We start from the raw sequence: 20,361 nt of genomic DNA on the forward strand, positions 1-20,361 counted from the left end.
TCCGTGGTCTGTCTTGCTCTGCGAGTGTACAGTTCAATCTGAAATTGAGTCTTTAACATTAATTAACGTTAACTTTCATTTCGGTGGCTTCATTCACGCAGCGGCTCCCACACTTTCTGCGCCAGGAGCTCTTTGCCAGGACGCCGAAATCTCCCTGTCGGAAATCCTTTGGTTTGAGTGGCCCTGTATTTGTTCCTTAAAAACTGGCCATCAACCCCTTAAAGAGTCCAAACCAACCCCGGGGCACGTGTGCGGCTGATTTCATCCCCATGTTTGTTTTCTTTAATATATTCAAGGTCTTTGTTCTGGCCTGTAAAACTTTATATAACCTTGTTCCTCCCTCTCGGTGCTTAAACCCCGTAACCTTTTACGTTGTCCTACTCCTCCCTTCAGGGTCTATTTCCGTGGCAGATGCAGAGCTTCACAGGGGAATGTGTTTGGCTGCTGGGTGGGAGGAGAAAGGTTGTGTTTGGCGAATCTGTCCACCCCAGAGCGATGGGGGTGGGGGAATAACCCTGCGTTCGGGGGGTCCTCACCTCCAAAAGGGCTCTTCCGACCCCTCCTCAGTGGGCTGGAGTGTTTGGGAATAAAGGCGGGGGGAGAAAAGCAAAGGCTGTCGGCTGCTCGCTCGCCCTTCCCAGCTGTTTCAAGTGGGATTGAACGTGTTTTGGGGCTTTTAATAATGATGAATCTAAACTCATCTCTGTTGTGGCTCCCTAACCCCTTACAATAAAGTTATATAGGGAAAACTAAACCCACTTTTTACTCTTAAACTGGAGGGGCATTGTCTCTGGCGCTAATGAGATGCTGATGCTGCATGCTCCAACTGTTCCCCTGAATAAATCCCCTGTTAAGCCGAGCATGTGAAAATCCAGGCGTCAAGTCCCCTCAACAATGATTACTTCATAAAACAGGAGTCAACTCATATTTGCTGAGGGTTTCTTGAGCTTTGGCACCCTACGCCACCAGGGTCCTGGGTTTTCAAGGAAAAACTTTCGAGGCGGCATCCTTGGGTTGGCGTCGCCGGAGCCGGCCGGGGAGCGTGGCACCAGGAGTGGGGCTGGCCGGGCTCCTGGTTGCCGGCAGAGGTGATTTTTTTTTTTTTTTCCGCACCGGTTCGATTTCTCAGGATGGATTTGCAGAACGTGATTTCTCCGGGCTGAAAAAGTTTGCGGCCGGTGGGATTTTTTGCTCCGGAGCAGCGGCTCTGCTTGTCGTGATGGGTCCTGTACGAAACGCCGTGAAGCAAAAAGCTCCTGGCTTGGTTTCTTGGCTTTAATACCCGCTCTAGTGTCCTTTCACAGCAGTGAAACAGCCGGGACGACACCGCCCCAGACCGAAACCCCATGATTTGCCCTGTGTCTGCAGAGCCAGACCTTGCCCGCAGGCTGGCCAGTGTTTTTGCTGGTGTTGGAGGCTGTTATGGGTGTGAAAGCTCTTGAAATGCCGCTCTTTCAGGAGCCCACAGGGTTCTTCTCCCGATCCCTGAACAGGGATCCGTGCGGAGATACGAACAGAGGTGGGACCGCTGGGTGCCTGCCCTGAGCATCGCTCGTGCCAGGCAGGCGAAAGACAGGAAAATACACGGTGGAAGAAATAATTTAATCTCTGTAGGTACTGCTGACTTCTAAATAAACTAAATAAATCCTAAATAAACTTGGAAATGACTCAGCCTTTGCTGCTGGCACCTTTGGGATGCTCTTGCTTTAGTTTGGAAAGATGGAGCTAAATAAACTGAACTACTTGTAGAAGGGGAGAGGCTGGGAAAAGCCCTGGAAGCCGCTCGCTGTCGGCTGGTGTCCGGGCAGTGCTGCTCGCCCATCTCCCCTGCACGTGTGGCGTGGCTAGGAGGGAACGAGGGGGCCGGGAAATGATGGAAAGGGATGCAGGGATGAAGCAGAGAGGAGGGGAAGGGAACGAGGAGGTGAATTAAAGAAGGAAAACTAAGGAAGGGTAAAAAAAAAAAGACTTTTGAACTGTGCTTGTCTGAGTGGGACTGGTAAAAACATCAACACAGGTGCAAGAAGAATATGGGTGGGAGCAAAACCATGGGATCCTCAGGGTCTGGCTGCGAGGACGCAGAGCAGGTCCAGAAGAAGAGACCTGGGGACCGCGGTCCAGGGCCCCTGGCCGGGGGGGGGCGGGCGGGGGGCACGATGCGATGTTGACCACGTACACCGGGGCTGGCCCGGCCTGAACAATGCTCCAGATGAGACGACAACAGATTTATAACCATAAAATCACGATCCTGGGCGGAAAAGGTGCATTCCAGAACAATAGCTGGAGCCTGCGCGGGCGGCGGGGGGACACCCACGGGCCCCGCTCGCACCCCACCCCGCAGCCGCTGTTTACACAACCCCGCCGAAAAAGCCCCCGAAGGCTGCTTGTGCTTCCAAGGTGGGATCGAGCGGGGCTGCGGGTGATCGGGAGAGACTTGTTTAGCGCTGCTCTGGTGCCAAAAAAGAAAAAACAAAAGTTAAAAAAAAAGCATACCCCGAAGCCCCGGCCAGGATAAAGCATGCACCAGCGACCGGGTCCAAAAGCAATCAGCGCTTCTCGCAGCCCAAGGTGTTTCTCTGTTCCCGCATCAGTGGGGTGGGCTCAGGCTGCCCCCCCCAGAGCACGGGGGTGCTGCGGGCTCAGCTTCGGCTCCCCGCCACCGGGACCCTCCCAGCCCCACACACCTTCTTGCTCTCTTTTTCCCCTCCCCTCCTTCTTTTCCCCCCTCCCCTGTGCTGTGTTTGCCTTAGATCTAAGCACATATATATGTGTGTATATTTTTTTTTTCTTCCCGTGCTTTGCCCTGCTGCCAGTGTTAAGCGGTTTCCCGTCTCACATTTTAAAAAGCCCCTAAAACCGAACCCGAAGGAAAGCGAGCGCATCCCCAGCTCACCCCAGTGCTCAGCCCCAGCTGCGCCCTGCCTCCCCCTCTGCTGTCGCGTCCTGGTACCCGGGCACGGGTCGCATCCTGGTACCCCCCGCTCCAGGGGCTGCTCGGTGTCCCCCTGCAGCTGCCTGAGCCACAGCCCCCCGAGCCTGGGTGCGGCTGAACAGCCCCGGGAAGGGACATTTTCCAAATTATGGCTTTAAACGACGACAGCAAAGCAAGAGCAGATTGGCATTTAGAGGCTGAGATGGTTAAAGATTAGCCCCTGCCACTCGTTGCTGCATCCTTCAAGCCCTTCAAAGGCACTTGCGGACGGGGTATTTTTTTCCTTCAGGACTTTTTTCTTTTTTTTTTTTTTTTGGAAGGTTTATGATATTAAAGTCCTGCAAAAAGAAAACGGGTGGAGAAGAAGACAACGAAAGAAAACAAGCCCGGCCCAGAGCCCGCGGGGAGAGGCGCGGGGGAGCGGCTGGGCACAGCGTGTGCCCGCGGCCTCCAAATGCCCAGCAACCGCTGGCGGGCCACCAGCCTCCCCCAATGGCAACCACATACATATCTATCCATATGCGTGTGTGTGTGTATATATATATGTATAAATTTAAAAAAACAACTAAATGTGACTATAGATACTATACATGCCATTCGCATATATATCTATCTAAAACATATATATGGACTTTATAACTGTTAAACTAAAAAAACTGAAATAAAACACTGACATGTGCTTTATATTTAATACATAAAAGATACATGTAAAGTTTGCATTTTGTAATTGCAAATGTAAACTATTACATATAACCAGCTTGGTTTAATCCATGATCTTTCAATTTTAACGTACGAATAGATATATAAATACTTAGCTATTGTGTTACAGTAATGATAACATCCTTTTTTGTTGTCATTGTGGTTTGGTCTGGTCTTTTCTAGTTTGGTGCCTTTACATTGAAAAACTCAGGGTTTTCCTCTGATAGGAAATACCTTTCTTTTTTTCTTACCCCCCCACCCCACTCCCCCCATTTTCAACTTTCCATGTGTTAGGGCCAGACGCAGGAGCCTGCATGGGGAGGGGTGGTGCTGCTGCTCCGGGCTCTGGGCTCAGCGGCGAGGCTGAGCAGGGATTCCGGGTGGGCACATGCACAAACACACCTATGGGGAGATAGATAGATTTATTTATTTATGTATGTATGTATATATTTGTTTATTTATATGGAGCTTGTGGAGATGGGCTGTGTTGAGCCGATGCTCCTGGGAGAGGCTGGGAGCAGCCAGGCAGTGTCTCCCCCCGGTTCCCTCTCTGGGTGTCCCCATGGTGCGCAGCCCCCTTTTATCGCATACCCCAAGTCCCGTTCTCCGTCCCGTCCCATGTGTCCGTCCTTCCCCCCTGTCCCCCCCCCCACCCCGCCCCAAATTTGCAGCCATCCCGAGAATACTGTTGTAATATTAGGCTGGCATTGCTTATTTTGCCCCGGTGCTTTCCGCAGCGTTTCCTCTCCTTGCTCCATCCCTGCATGCACGGCACGAAGTCCTCCGGAGGAGCTCCTTGCTGTTGTCTCATCCCCTTTGACTCTTTATTTACCATCTCTTACCTCCTGGTGCGTTTTGGTTGGGTTTTTTTGTTTTTTTTTTTTTTTTAAATACTATTTGCAGTAAATATCCCCAACTTGAAAAAGGATTGAGATGCGCCTTAAAAAAAAAAAAAAAAAAGAAGCCTGAGCTATATAAAATTAATGCATATGTCAGCTTTCATCTAATGTCAATTAAAGCACCTAGCATAAACAAATCATTAATATAAAGTCCTTGATAAAAGCCTTGTTTTCAGCGTTTCACAGCCGCAGTAACCTCACCTATGAATAATCACCCCCGGTGTTTCCCTCCCTCAACCCTCCCATAACTGCTCTTATTGACAAAAAAGATTAGCTCTCACGTGAGACCAGCGCTAACACCCGGGAGGCCTCGCCGTGCCCCTGAACTGCTGCCAAAAGGAAGAAAGACTACTAATAATAATAATTAAAAAAAGCCGTGGTGCTGTCCCTGTGCGAGAGCCCCCGCGGAGCCGCAGCCCCCCCGAAGCTGCTGGCGGATAAAAGTCAAAGCTGTGCCCAGGGGGAACGGAGCACTGACGCCCCTTTGCGCACCAAGATGCTCTCAGGGATTTCTTTCTTTATTACTTTTTAGTTTTCGATGCCTCGGGTGGGACGAGGCCCATCCTCCCCTCGCCAAGACCACCTCCAGCTTTCACCCCTCCGCGGCGCATCCGGAGCCTCTTCTCCCCCATTAGGCACCAGGACCTCGGCACAGCCTTTCCTCAAGGTGGATGAAAGACTTGATAAAAATAATTCCTGTGTTAAAGTCCCACCTCTCCAGCCCCTTTTCTTTCGACATCCCGGGCAGGCGCCGGGATAAGGATCGACAGCAGCCGGGAAAGCCGCTGGGGGGGACCAGAGCCCCCGACCGGCCACGGGGAGAGGGAACGCGGTGAGACACAGGCACGAACCCCCTTTTCTTTTTAAACTGGTTTTATTCTACACAATTTTTTAAAACAACATTCATAAAACATTAATTACAAAAATGTGCTAATATGGGGTAGGTTTGTTTTGTTTTTATTTTTTGTATACCAACAATCAGAAATTCACATTTTGAAAGGATAATCATACTTTTAAGACATACATTCAAATACTTTACTTCCAGATACAAAATTTTAAAGGAGTATAAATCGCTTACAAGGAGCAGGCGTCCAAAAACAATTAAAAAAAAAAAAAAAAAAGAATAATTTTAGACTTCAGGGTCTGACTTCTGCATCGAATTGAGCGTTTGCTTTCAGGCTCTGCTGGTCTGCCCAGGGTGCCCAGCAGCCCCGGGCACCTCGCAGGACCCTGCTCGGAGCCACACACGGCTCCCGCTGAGCCAGGGCTGGGAGCACAGTGAAAAAAAAATGAGGTTGCAAAGCTATGGATGGTCCTTGCAGCCTTTCACCGGGTCGTTCTAGTGGGCACAGACACTGCGAGGGTGAGCGTTACCAGCACATCGGCAGGGCAAAGCAATCATCCCACCCCGAAAACCCACAGGAAGGATTTTTTCCGTTGTGATGGAGCTAACGCGGACTGCGACGGCCCCGGAGAGCGGCAGGGCTGGAGAAAGGCACAGCATCGGGACCCACTAAGCAGGGGGTGATGGCAGCAGGCTCGGAGGTCCTGCTTTAAAAACAAGCCATCCCATGACTTACCCGGAACGGCCAAAATTCAAGCCTCCGCCCCAGTGCTCTTATGTGGAGTCGGCTCCAAAATCCACCCATCCGAAAGCAAATATTTGGCTTCAACCTGTTGGATTGCAGGGCAGGGGAGGGAGAGCGGGGTAATTTCCTAATTGCCCTCCGCCTCCCCCAAAAAGTCCTGTCCCCAGCTTTAGTGGGTTCAAATGGCTGAAACTGGATATGCTGGGAAAGTTCAGGCCTCGAGAAGTCATGCTCTTTCCCAAAACGATTGGATTGAATGCACTTGGCAGCCAAAAACCCAACTGCATTCAGGCGATCTGGCCATCACCGACCAGAAGCAAAGCATCAACGCTACACAAAAACCTGCTCCAGTAAACAACTCGTCTTACATGCCACGATTAAAAATGTACAAAAAAAAAAAAAGCTTCATTCCTTAGTAAAATAGACACTAAGTCTTGCCTCTAATGCTACAGTTAAGAGCTACGCTTGCCTTGCCAGTTGGAGGTGAGTGTTGGGAAGTACGTTACAAAAAGAGGAGAAACTTTCATAGAATTGTACAATCACAGAACGGTCAGGGCTGGAAGGGACCTTAAAGGCCACCCAGTGGCACCCCCTGCCCTGGGCAGGGACACCTCCCACCAGCCCAGGTTGCTCCAAGCCCCGTCCAACCTGGCCTTGAACCCTTCCAGGGATGGGGCAGCCACAGCTTCTCTGGGCAACCTGGGCCAGGGGCTCACCACCCTCACAGTAAAGAACTTCTTCCTGATAAACTCTGGAAGCAGAAAGCCTCCTTCCAAAGCCATGTTTTGCAGAAAACGGGAGGGACCGTGTGTCTGTCTTCTCCTGCCTCACCTCTGCCAGGAGCAGGGACCCAAGCCCCGTGCCCGTGATGGGCCGTGCCACTGTTTTGCCGCTATGGTGGCCCGGCTGCGGTGGGAAGAGGTGATGTGAGGGCACACGCAGCATCCGTCCTTGGTGGGAGCACTAAGGGCATTGCAACGTTTGCAAAAATAAATCAACACCACCACCACCACCACCCCCCCCGCCCCCGCCTGGAAAGGGGTTGTGCAGGGTGAGCCCACCAAAGCCCAGCAATAACCCCACTGTCACCAGGACTAAAGTCCATGGAGCCACCGTGCCAAGCTGATAAAGCGCCTGGAGCCACAGTCACCCCATGGCCATGGGGAGGGTCACCCCTGCAGCCGCCCCCGTGGCTCAGCCACAAAGCCCACTCGGAGCTGCACGGGGATGGCAGCTCCATCCATCCCCATGTCTGTTCTCCTTCCAAAGGCTCACAAAAAGAAGGGAAACACCTTTACTTTGGTTCATTGCTTGCTGGTGGAGCCTCTCTACGGTACCATCTCCATCCCCAACCAGCATTACACAGAGGACACTGGAGGAGTATTTAAGGAGCACTTGTTAATCACATCGTTCTCCCCACAGGTTACAAGGGCAGCTGGGATCTAGACGAAAGTGCCCCCAAGTGCTGCCCGCGTGTGGGTTTTGGCGGCAGAAAGGCAGCAGCTCCGGCGGTGGGAGGGGGCTGCCCCGCTTGCCTTGGCAAAGGAGCCGGGGCTTTCAAAGTCATTCCAGTTTTCTGCTTCCAGCTGGATCAGGAGAGGCAAACTCTGCCAGCGTGAAAATTATTGAAGCTAAAATAACCAAGGTAACCCCCAAACAAAACCCTGTTGTGTACAGAGGCACGTGAAAGCGAGTAACGGTTTGCAGTGAAGGGTGGAGGGACAGCAAGGGGTCTCGGCTGGATCTGTCCCCCTCTGCCTCCAGAGCCTTTGGTCCTCCGAGGACTGTATGGCCACACAGAGACGCAGGGTCAGCCAGGGTTAAAGTCAACCCTAAACCTCCCGGGATGCTGAACTGGAGTGATCTGAGGAAGCGTAGATGAGATCCTCAGCACCAAATCAGACTGCCCGGAGCAAATCGTTCTTAGCACCAACGCCAAAAGACACCCTCTATCGCCGTGCAAAATGCTCCTGGGGCAGTGTCATGCATGGGAGGGCGGGAATGTCCTTGCCCAGCTGTAGGCCACCTCCCTCTCCTGGCTCCTCTGGACCAGGCAGCTCAGCATCGAGGGTTACGAAGCTCCTCGACCGCCGGCACGGCCAAACTGGCATCCCCAAACCACCCCAACGGTGGGAGGCAGAGCCAAACCGTCTTGAAACTGGGGGTCCCCAAACCCCGCGGTACCACAGCAGACCTGCAAAAGCCCTCAAGCTTTGATGGCGATTGGGATGCGGCCTTCCCACAGCTCCCACAGCAGAGAAATGTTAGGAAACCTCAACCCCAGCCAATGAGTAGCCAGAATTTGGTAAATTTAAGCTATGGGACTTACTTAGAAATGTGTATTTCCCTGGCCGCAGGACCTCAGGGCAAGGCATGCTGCAATGAAGCTGCTCCTCCAGATGGTTCCAGCTTTGTTTCACAACTTGAAAAAGCTCTAAGCCGTGAATCATGGCACTTCCCAGGCAGCTCCGGCAGCCGCTGCCCTGCCAGCCTCCCCATGGCCGGGGCAGCCCCCCAAAGGCTGAAACCCCGACCACCCCTCCGCGCCCTTCCAGCCTGGCTGTCCCGCTCCAGCCCTCAGCCAGAGCCAGAGGAGTTAAAGCCGGCGCCTCGCTCTGCAGCAGCAAAACAAAAAAAGGAAAAAAAAAAACAGAAGAAAAGACAACAACTTGGTTTTGAACACCCTCAAGCTAAAGATTTAGAGAGGCAGCCCTAGCCAAGCCCCGAGCAGGGCGCTGCTGGGACATGTCCGGCGCTTGCTGTACAATTACATAAAGCTACGCGCGCCCGCAGCTCTCCAAACACCCCGGGCACGGAGCGAAGCTGCTCCCTCCCCGCTCCCGTCCGCCCCATTCCCATCCCAGAGGGACTCGACTCGCTCCCATCCCCTCGCTGGCTCCCGAAAACTGCCGAGCCCAGAGTGTCGGGCTCCACCTTCCCCTCCCGGAGCAAGGAATCACAGCCCGGCACTCGCAGGGGAGGGGGAAATTTGTTGTTTCTTTTTTTAATTAGAAAACTGAGTAAAAGGTAGTTTTGGCGTGAACGCTGCCTCCCGCCCGGCCCTCGCCTGCCCAGAAGAGGTCATGGATGTGCTGGGCCAGGACGAGCGGATCCTGATGGGAAGAAACAGGAGGGGTTTTCGGATGAAGATTTTTGCACCAGGTAGGGGCCTATTTGGCGTCACAGCACCAGACTACAACAGGCTAAAAGGACATTTTGGAGACCAATGCAATTTCCTCCCATTTACAGAGGCTCAGATCACCACAATCCCACCTCTCACATGCCACAAGTCTGCAAAAACTCTTGCAAGCTGCCTGATACTCAAGGGACAAACTAGACGCACAACAGCCGCATTTAGTTGACAGACAAACCCAAAAATACTCCCCTTTTTGTTGACAGACTACTCCAACCTTTGCCCTTCCCGTTCCCATCTGTGTTTGCAGACGAGGTGAACCTTTCATTGCCGTTACTCAAACATGCCTTCCCTGCTGCAGAATTTGCCTTTCCTCTTGGCCAAGGGCAGGATCTCGACCAGAGAAAGATGCTGAGAGTGGTTTTGGGAGGCTGGTAGCGGAGGTTGGTCCTGGATAGGATGAGGGGTGGATTCTTTCGACCAAACTCGGGTGGTCCATGACTGCACCTCATCACTCAAAATCTCCTAGAGGGTCGATAATAAGAGCCGTGGGCCAAGACCAAAATTTAGGGGGGATGAACGTGGGTACCACCATCCATCCCTCCTGGGAAGAGCGTTGGCTCCCGGCTGACGCAGAGCTGGTCTGATGCTGCTGCAGCATTAAGCACCCATCGCGGGCTTCTCCCGGGCAAAGACCTTTGCAGGCAGACGGAGCATTTAAGGCAAGTGGAAATCTGTAGAAATTTGGGATTTGAACCATAAATTGCCTTATGAGCCAGAGAGGTTTTACCGCAACTAAGTCTCGTGCGAGGCTGGGAGCAGTCACCGGCGGGCTCTGCCGTGCCGCCGCTCGCTCCGGCCAGAGGTGGGTTTGAGGCAGCTCTGCTCGTCCTCTTCTTGGTCTGAAGAAGCTACTTCTTGAATTTAAATCCCTCATAAGCTGTCCTGCGGGGGGCATTAAGGTCAAAAATATGATTTAAAGAACTTCATCAAACTCCGATGTGCAGAGAAGCCCCAAACCTCACAAAAGGAGTTACGATGCACTTCTCTCCTGCTGCCAGCCCCACTGCCAATGCCCCCAGCTAAAAAGCATGGCTTTAATGCCTTGCCCTAGGCTAAGCCTGGCAGATCCCACCGGAGCCGGAGCAAGGTTGGGCTCCCACGGATGCACAGTGGGTGTCCGCATGCCCTGCCTTCCCATGCAGCTCCTGCTGCCCTCTCTGGCTTCCCAAACCGCGCGGTGGGGCAGCAGAGCCGCAGCAGACGATGCGATACAGGCAATGAAGGGTAGTAACGGTCACAGAAAAGCGTATCAATGAAAGAGACAAACGGACATCCCGGTTTATAGTCACAAACAGACACGTCACAACACACCACAGAATTTTCCAGCTTGTACAGGGACAGAAGGGCCACAAGACAACAAGACCTTATAACGCATTAGCCAACGTGGATTAAAAACAGGGCCAGAGGGACATGCAGGACCCTGAGCCTATATACAGAGCTCCCGCCGCTGCCCGCAGGAGGGGAACCTCCACTCAAACCAATTTTCCACAGCAAAAGTTTGTCTTGGTGCTACAAACCCCCGTGGGACTGAGGGATGACCCCCCCACAGCACACGTCCTTCTTTTTAATGGCAGGTGAGTAAAATGAAAATCCAATGAAGGATGGTTTTGCAGCCAGGATAAATGCGAGCTTTGTTTCTTGCTCTCCCCTGGGTTATTATTCCCAGGAAAAGGTACCCTGGTCCCAGCCAGCACCTTGTTCACACAGAGACCCACCGGGGGAAGAGGACTTCCCTTGCTCTGTGCCCTGCTCATTAGCGATATCTGGAGATGACGAGTTTCTCCGCAAGGCTGAGCTCTGCCTTCGCTCTGTGCGGTGGGTACCCACGGGCTGTGCCATTATCTTGTCCTCTCTCTCCCTCTCCCCCCGGGACGGCACTGACCCTGCGCCGGCTCTGCACAGCAACACACGGGCTACGAGCTAAACGCTGTCGGGGCTTTTAAATCCTTCGGAAACACCGGGCTTCCCCTGCCAATACTGACTCGTGGTTATTGCTGCATAATACACAACCAGCTCCAAAAAACAGTGGTGGCACCCTGTGCCCCAAAGGTGCTGCATCCCCGCATCCATGGGTGCCCCGAGCCGGCTGCATCCCCCCATCCCCTGCATCCTCCCGTCACGGAGCAAACCCATGACACACACGGGGCTCTGTCCTGACCCTGCGTGCCTCGACACCTTCGACATGCCCATCTGGGTGCCTTGCCCACAGTTTTCGCCTTCCAGAGCCGGCCGCCGCGGGCTGCGCTGGGAGCTGCCCCTCTCTTTTGCACCTCAAAAGACCAATCATTCGTCGCCAGGTGAGAAAATGGAGGCAGAAAGTGGCCGAGGGACCCGCTGGTCTTGTCCCCTCGTTTTTAAGGCATAATTTGCAGGAAGGGGGTGCTCCTGCAGGGCTCTGTCTGACAAGGGCGGCAGGACCGGAGCCAGCCGAGCTCCCCATCATCCCAGCTGCAGCTCCCTGGGTGCACGGGAGAGCAGCGGAAAAGGAGGAGAGAAGAAGATTAAAGCGGGACTCAATGACCATTTATTTGGTTTGTGCATCGGATTAAAGCAGCGTTTCCTCCTTCAGATCTGCTGGCTCCAAAACAGCCTCCGGCGCTGGACGGGGAGGGGGCCGTCTCGCTTGGACGAGACACCCGAGTGGCACCAGAGGAGGAGGATGGACAGCTGCAAGGTTCAACACGCTCCCTCTGCGGCCTGCTTTAAAAAGGCATTTATTAGCTGTAAACCTCTGTCGTGACATATAGAAAACTGGGGAGAGGAGCGGGAGATCGATCAAGTTTGAATCCTGGTGAGAGTTCTCCTTAGAAAAATGGTTAGAGGGAAAAAAAAAAAAAAAAAAGGCGGCTTTGAAATCAAAACTGTCCCGAAAATGAGCGTTTCTGCTAGTTAAAAGCCTTTAACTAGAAGAACTTTCTGTGGGTTTGTTTTTTTGTTGTTGGTTTGTTTGTTTGTTTTTTGTTTTTCCTTTTACAAACATAGTGCATCTGCGATCATTGAGAATTACGGTCCGTCTAGAAAAGGGCCTGTGCTTGGGCGACGGGGAGGCTGCTGGTGGCGACAGTGCGTGTCGGTGAGCGGCGGCGTTACATGTGTGCTTCGGAGGCCGGGCAGCCCGGCAGCAGCTCCCCGTTCACCACCGCCTCCGACACCAGCATCTTGTCTTTGCCGGAATCCAGGCGCTGCTTCTTCAGCATCCTCTGATGGATGAGCGGGACGACGGAGAGCACCAAGCCGCCGATGATGGGGGGGACTCCGGCAAAATAAAAGGCCGCGTCGTAATTCCCAAAATAATCATTGAGGTATCCTGAAAGAGAAGAACAACGGCGGTTAAGGGCACGTCAGTCTAACGACTGACCTGTCTCCTCCCTCGAGTGAGAGCTGCAGCTTGCTTCAACCACCAGATTTGGGGAGATTTGGGCTTTTAAAACAATCGTCTTGTTTTCCATTGCATTCCTTGGAGTTTTTATGCCCTGGATTAAAGGATGTGCGTGGCCAACATTGTGTAGCAAGGAAGCCAAGAAAGAATGTCTCCGCCATCCTTCCTATTTAACCAGAAGAGGACACTCTCAGACACATCCCAAATGCAAGCTGAGACACTGTTAAACAACCAAACATTTCAGGTGGCTCTTCCTAGTGCCGGCCGGGAGTTAACAGGAAAAGCGGGCAGGGGCTGTTCCCTGATGGCAACAGGCTGGAAGCCCTGCTTTGCTTATGGATATTTTATCTACATGGGGATGAAAAGTACATGCTGAAAAGTACACGCTGCCTGTTACAAACAATAACCGATCCCTTAAAAACCAGTGAGGTTCTGCACTTGTCAGTTCGGCAAGTTCTGATGCCGCCAGGCATCCCTGGAGAATAACACATTGCCATTTCTTGGCACTGGGAAACCCCTCTGAGTTTCCTCCTGCGATTACGCCCATGAAATGAGCCCCGTCACCCAGCCCTGTGCCCACTGAGACCGACGCAGTGGGTCCTGCAGCAGCATCCGAGCAGCGAGACGTCCGCAACCCCCACGTTCCCTCACAAGGACGTTAAACTGAATTTTGCTGCCAGAAGCAGAAAGATCAGAGGTGCTTATACAGCTTTAGCTTAGCGGTTGCTGATGCAGGCGTTCTGCCGTCCAAGGGCCAGCTTTGGCAAAGTGCTCCCTGTTAAGGACGCTGTGGTTATCACTATGTTAAACACATACCCAAGTCTTGGGAAGACAGAGGCTCAGGTGTCTCCATCTCTAACTTTGCCTCAACAATCCAGGAGCCGAACCTACCGATTAGCGATCAGTCCCTAGATATCTAAAAGGGCTTCTAGAAAACTAGTATCTGCCAATTTTTAGCTCAGCTTCAAACAGAAATCAGTTAATGTGATCTTGGCTTGCTCTCCCTATTCCCCCGCTGGCCACCTTTCATCAGCCTGGAGAAAGGCCCTGAGATGCTACAGGACATAGCATGGAGTGATGCTACACCCGTACTTCAACCGCCATGTGACACAATAAGCCAGAACATTCAAAACCCTACGTCTGTTCTCATGCCAAAACATCACCGTGGGTGAAAGCCGCTAGAAACATCTGCTCCCTCCCAACAGCTGGGTCAGGTCTGGCACCACAGCGTTACCAACCTGCTATCGGCGTACCCGCAGTCATGGGCACAGCCATCAGCCCCATGAGGTACCCTATGGCCTGGGACGCCTGCATGGGCCCCACCAGCTCGAAGGCGATGGGGGCCATGATGGTGGTGAAGCAGCCATCGCAAAGGCCAAGGAAGAGGCAGATGACAATGACGCCCTCGAACCCTTGGCACTGGGGGATCATCATGCACAGGATGCCCAACAGCACGAAGGACCCAACCTGGGGAGACAAAAGTGGGCACGTCATTGGGGTGCAGGATGAGTAGGGATGGGCAGCAGGAGGTGCCATGAAGATAACACTGAACAGGTCAACGACATCTCCCCCTCCTCTGGACCCAGCAATAGCATCCATGCTCTGCTCGTCTCTGAGAGGCCCTTAAGAATAACCTTTTAAGAAGCTTTAGGAAGGATTATCTGCTGGATTAGCTGCTAGATTTCAGCAGTTCGTTTTTCAAAAACCACAAGAAGGTGAGAGGGTGTCCAGCAGTTTGGGAAGAGTCGGGACCACAGACTTTGGTTGCTGAACAGACACTGAGACCTCAAGTCAAGCATGTAACTTCTCTGTGCACCTTTCTGTAATAAATTTTCTTCCCTAACAACAGACAAGAGTGTTAGGTAATGGTCGGTAAAGGATTTGCGATCTGCTGTTGACAGTTACTAAGCAGCGTGTCGATGCTGATGTAGAGATGCTATCCCCACCCGCAGTGGTTAGCCAGCAGCTACGCAGAGTGTCGGACACAACATACCTGCAAGTAAATCTTCTTCAGCCCGGGAATGCAGTCGCCGATGCGGCCTGAAACCAAGCGCCCCAGCCCTGACATGGCTCCGAGGCAAACCGGGAGGATCCAGTCCTTTTTGGTTTCTTGAAATCGCTTCTCCACATATTTTACCTACGATGGAGGGAAGAACGCAAAGACATGAATCCTCAGGAAGTTAACCCCTCTCACCTCCCAAAAAAGGACAAGACTTCCTGCCGAGGGCTTCATGGCTTTGGGGACGGTTGTGTGACCCTCATGTCCACACCACCCTGACCTGCACACACCACCTCCGCCCACCCCAAACCCAACAGCCCCCTCCTCTCCTGCTTACCCTCAGGAACTATGGGAAGCGACCGCTCTGCCCACCCTGGCACAGAGGACACATGGAAGCATTAAAAATCTGTCTCCTCCCATCACTATTCCTGTTTACGGCAGACCCTGCAGCAGTTTCTTAGCTTCAAGGCTTTTGGTGGCTCTGTCCCTGCTGCCCATCTCCACCTTCCCACCTCCTCCTTGCTTGCCTGGAGGAGACCCTTCACTCTGGGCAAAGGGACCGCCCTCCCCTTCCAGTCCCAACCAAGGCTCTCACCAGGTTCATGTAAGGTACGAGATATCCCAGGACAGCAGTAGCGATCCCAAAGGCCCAAATCCGATAGGTCTTTCTCCGGAAAACCCTCAAGCTGAAATACTTGCGCGTCTGGGACCAGCACTGCTGCCGCATGCTCCGGCTGCCCAGCTTGTCCTGCCCATCGTGCTGAGAGTCACAAGAAGGTGGCAAGATGGGCCGATACGTCAGGGACAAGAATATCTGGATGAGCATTAAGGCACTGAGTACTTGGAAAGTATGTGCCAGCCCAATGGCCTTCCCGACCATCTTCAGGAAGAAGGGGAGCGGGACGGAGATGAGGCAGCTGCCACCGGCCACGATGCCGTTGGCCAAGCCAAGGCGGCGCTTGAAGTAGTGACCAAGGATGACCAGCGAGGGCTGGAAGGCGAAGGAGCTGCCACAGCCGAAGAGGATCCCATACGTGAAATAACGAACTTCCAGAGACCTAGTGGGAAAAAAACACACAGAGGTGGTTATGTTATGCAGAAGTAAGGAGGCCTTCTCCCCCGCAGTCCTGAAGAACCTGGAGTCAAGACCCAGGTCTCACATACCACAGGTGCTACACAGACAGTCTGACCTCGAGGAGCTTATTCCCTAGCCAAAGCAAGGATTATCCTCATTTCACAGCTGGCATGTTAAATCTTCGGGAAAATGAAGTCTAGCTGGGGAGGGCTTTCTGCAAAGAGAAGACAGCAGCCAACCTGCCCTCCTTGGGAAGTTGACCTAACTTGAATGGTTTTTAAATTACAGCAAGCAAGATTTTCTAAGGTAGGCAGGGTGGGTTATTTTTAGCTGGAAATCCTTTTTTTTTTCCACTGAAAGGACCAATTGAAAACATTCTGCACCCAGCGTTTGAAAGCAGAAGGCACCAACCCAGCTGGTTATTAGGCACTTAGGAAGAGAACACTGCATTTCTGCCCAGGCTGGTTAATTAAGTTGTTCTTCTTTAAGCTCCTCTGGGAGCTTCAATTAGACAGTTAATAGATCTCATTTGTACCTTACATTGGTGGCTGTGCTCAAGGAGGGAGTGAAGTGGCTGCTCTACAGAACAAGCGGAAAGTCCTGAAAACTTTTGGAAGGAGCCATTTCCCAATTGCCAGCCCGGTTTTCCCAGATGAGAAAGGAGCCTAAAGTCAGGCAAATAACCAGTTGTGTTTCTCTCCCGATGAAGGATTCTTTCTTCCATCTCTGTGCAATGCATTCAGTTGCAAAAGTCTGCCACGAAATACTGCATGGGAGGAGAGCGCGATGGAAACGTTTGGGCAGCTCACCGGGCAAGCGACGCTGCAAGAACGGGGTCTTTACTCCAACACTCAGAATGACTCATGTGAAATACTGAGTGCTGCTCATGAAGCGAGGGAGAAGACAGCAGCCCAGATCTAATGGAGCAGTTTGAAGCTGAGAAAACGTTTACAAGCACGTAATTTCTTCCATTACACGCTCGTCTCTTTAGCTAGCCAAGCAGAACATGCTTGCTGTACCCAACAGCTCAAAGACAAATGACTGTCAGCAAAGGCAATTTCCAGCTACTCCAGAATGAAGCCACATCAGAAACCCTCCCCTGCAAGAGCCAGGCAAGCAGCTGGGCCGTGCAGGCTGTCTCCGACCTCCCACGCACCAGCCCTGCCCATCTCAGCTGGGTCACACCAGCTTTGGTACTGCTGCTAAGCTGACGTGTTGGATAAGTGGAGACAAATGCCACGGTTGCCATCTGCTCCCCGTTGATGCTAAGACACCCCTGCATGAGCAAGGGCTCCTTTCAGCCTTTCTTCTTAGCCAGGATTTCCCACCCCGCTTGCTGGGAATCAGCCAGCTGCTCTCCGGTGAGAAAGGTGCCATCGTATCCCCTGGATAACGAGGTCTTCCATGGATAATGACATCTCCTGGGACAAGGAGGTGCTCCTCCAGCAGCTGCCTCTCACTTACAGCTCACAGCGGGAACAGCCCTGGTTCAGCCCCGCTGGCAGAGGTTTGAGGGATGTCTCTCTGCAGAAGAAACTGGGCAGAAATTGCGGAGGGGAAGGAGAGGCAGACAAAAAGGGATTCAAACCCCACTACAGAACATTTCATGGTGCAGAAGAGGAGGACTGGGAGGGCACTGGGGAGGCACATGAAGACAGCTCTGCTGAACTGGCCATCATCTCCTGTTCCTCATGCCAAAACACCCGCCTTAAAACTGGAGGGAGGGTGAAGTCTTAACACAACTGGGATTTCTCTCTTCTTGAGGGCACGTACGATCTGTGGTGGCTCGAGCTGATAACAAGTGCAGGAGATACCCTGGTGCAAGGCAGCAAAGTGAGGAAAACCCTCGCCTTGACCCCATGCAGAAAACCTCAGCCTTCCCCGGTGCTCTGCTTTTCAGCATATTTTGTTTACTTAGCGTTTTTTGTATAAAGTTCCCAGTATTTTGGGAGCAGGAGGCACTGAGCGTGAGCTGGGCGCTGGGGTCCTGCCATACGGCCTCGGTGGCCGAGTGGTGTTTTGGATCAGCTCAGTGCGGTGCCGGCAACCGCTGCTCCTCTGTTTGGACAAAGCAAACCCATTTTAGAGAAACCAGGAGATAAAGGGTTGCTCAGCCTTGATCCAGCCCTGCCTGAGCCCACCAAACCCAGGCCGCGTCTCCCTTCAGCTCACGAACGGCAGCTCCCTTTGCACCGGTGCACGGAGCCCAGCCGGCGCCGGGTGGGTCATCTCCAGCTGCGGCTGCAGGGACCTGGCAAGGGGGGACCAGAAAAAAAAAACCAACCATCAAGCCCTTTTCCATTGTTCTGGGTGAGCAGGAGCTGCTAGCTCCGAATTTCGGGACTGGCCTTCGCCATCCAGATGGAGCGCTGCCAAATCCTGCAGCCCCGCTGCTCTTCCTCCGGCTCGGCCGTGCCGAAGGCAGCTTCCCTCGCCGTGGTCCAGCTGCAAAGGGGCTCCTTTCTCCCTTAAAAGGCAGCCAAAAGAATGCGAACCAAGGGCGAGAAGGCAGGAAATGGGGATTTCAGCTCTGGAGCTCTCCTGGAAATAATATTCTTCTCTGCCTGTACCGTTTGATTTTTTTTTTAAGCCCAACACAACAAGCCACTGGCAGCGATGTGGTCCCAAGAGCTCTTTTGCTTCGCACGAACATTTTACAATAGGGGAGGGGAAAAAAAAAATAATTCCAAGCTTCGTTGATTAGAAGGAAAGCAAGATTACACGGGAAGCGCCTGTGATTTGCGCTGCCAGGAGCCCGGGCATACCTTCCCTCAGGACCCACTGCACTTTCTCCCATTACTATAATCTTTTGAAATACAAAGGGGTGGCACTTGCGGAGGAAACTGCAGAGGGTGGTTCCTTCCACGCCACTGCCCGAGATGGTTTTAGCATCCCAAGTCCCCCGGCTGCAATCGGTCCCGGTCCCTGGGGCTTTGCCGGGAGGCTCAGAAGCTGCCCCCGGCCCCAGTGTGATGGGGGATTTCCACAACTGGGGACTCGGGGACCCGTCACACATCGCGTATCCACAGGGAAGCGGGGCTGGGGCGAGCAGGAGGGTCTCGCCGCCCGGGGTGAAAGGGAGCTGGCGTCCCACTGCCCCGCGCCAGCAGGGTGGGCAGGGAGGAGCACAGCGCGGGCAAGCCGCCCTCTGGGAAACTGGTGTGTATTTGCTTTAAAAAAAACCCCACTTCTTGAAGCATTTTAATTAAAACAATACTGGTTTTAACTGAAATCCAACCCACAGCAATGTTTTTCTTCAGAAAAACTGGGGCAAATGATGCTGTGGAGGGTGTCTCCACGGTGCCTTTGAGACTCCGTTTAACAAGCGCCGCATAAAGGACCCCGGCGGTGACCTCTTTTTGCTCCCACAAGGATGCCAATGTCTAGGGTTGGAAAGACTCCCACATCGAATCAGGTACACCTGCCATCCAAATGCACATCGGCGAGCGCCTGCCAGCAGAAATTCATGGCACGGGATCAGCCGTGGAAAACGAGGAGCAGCAATCGCCCCGCGCTGCCGCAAACGGCGCGGGAACAGCACAAACTGCTCCAAACCCCATCTGCCCTGCACAGAAACTCCCTCTTGCCAGGTGTAACCCATCAAATATTATTTTAAGCATCGATTTACTTTCAGTACCAAAATGTGAAATTGGTTGTAAAGCAGAACGATTTTGTTCACGAGCGTCTCTCTGGAGCTGCCCACAAGAGGCAAGCCAACTTCTCGCGGCCTGTTTTAAAATGAAGGACCTGAGGGCTGAAATCCCATAAAACAAAGCCCCTCGATCAGGTAAAATTCGCTCTCTTGTTATCTAAGGGCAAAAGAGCAATTTGGTTCGATTAGGAGAGAAACAGGCTGTGGGCACGTGGGCTGTAGGGATGCCAGGAGACCTCCCGTCTGGATGGAAACCGCTTGCTTTGCCCCCCAAATGCCGCAGCAATGTGTAGGCAGGGGGGGTTGCAGGGAACAGCGAGGAAGAGGAGCTCAGTGAGGAGCTGGAGGGCCCCTCTGCAGCCTTACTTGGTGAAGGAGCTTGAGAGGAGTCCGATGAAGGCGATGGCAGCTCCCGAGGCTGCCGTGGTCCTGCAGCCTATCCGGTCAGTGAAGATGCTGACGATGGGAGAGCAGAAAAAAATCATGCCCATGGCCAAGGAGCCGACCCATGCTAGGGAGAGAGAGAAGAAAGGCCACAGTCAGGGTGGGACATCAAATGGGTGCCAGAAGGAGAACAATCAGGGCCCAGCCCCAGCTTTGAAGGTGGTCTCGGCAGAGAGGCAGCCCCATCACAGCGTTAATTAACAGCACAGCGCATAAATAACATGGTTACTGTTCCCGCTGGCGTCATGGTGCCCTGTGAGCCAGGCTGGCACCTGCAGCATCTCACCGTTCGCCCGTGCGATGGCAGCACAGCCAGGGTTTCCTTTTATTCCCTCCTGCTGGGTCCGTATGTGTCTTAGGGAGGGCGCTGAGCTTTCAACGCTTTTTTCCAATGGCCACTTGCTGTATGTGTAATGACGCCTCCACTGACGCCGCTTCCATAGGGGACATCTCCATGGCCAAACCCCGCTGAGCTCCACAGAGCCCTCTGCTCCCTG

At 53.0% G+C, this 20,361-nt stretch overlaps 1 protein-coding gene across 1 annotated transcript in view; it reads right to left on the reverse strand.

Annotated features, from left to right (window-relative positions):
• Positions 1-5,637: 5,637 nt before the first annotated feature.
• The window catches only part of SLC16A2 (solute carrier family 16 member 2), a 40,688-nt gene continuing 25,964 nt past the window's right edge, over positions 5,638-20,361 (reverse strand). Inside the window, exons 2-6 of the mRNA XM_054214947.1 lie at positions 19,787-19,931; positions 15,289-15,751; positions 14,688-14,831; positions 13,933-14,161; positions 5,638-12,622 (exon numbers count right to left, since the gene is read on the reverse strand). Of these exons, the coding sequence (XP_054070922.1) occupies positions 12,402-12,622; positions 13,933-14,161; positions 14,688-14,831; positions 15,289-15,751; positions 19,787-19,931 (1,202 nt within the window). The 3' untranslated portion in view covers positions 5,638-12,401. The remainder of the gene's footprint in view (positions 12,623-13,932; positions 14,162-14,687; positions 14,832-15,288; positions 15,752-19,786; positions 19,932-20,361) is intronic.

This window comes from Rissa tridactyla, chromosome 9 (genome assembly GCF_028500815.1).
Source record: "Rissa tridactyla isolate bRisTri1 chromosome 9, bRisTri1.patW.cur.20221130, whole genome shotgun sequence".
In the NCBI taxonomy this organism is placed as follows: domain Eukaryota; kingdom Metazoa; phylum Chordata; class Aves; order Charadriiformes; family Laridae; genus Rissa; species Rissa tridactyla.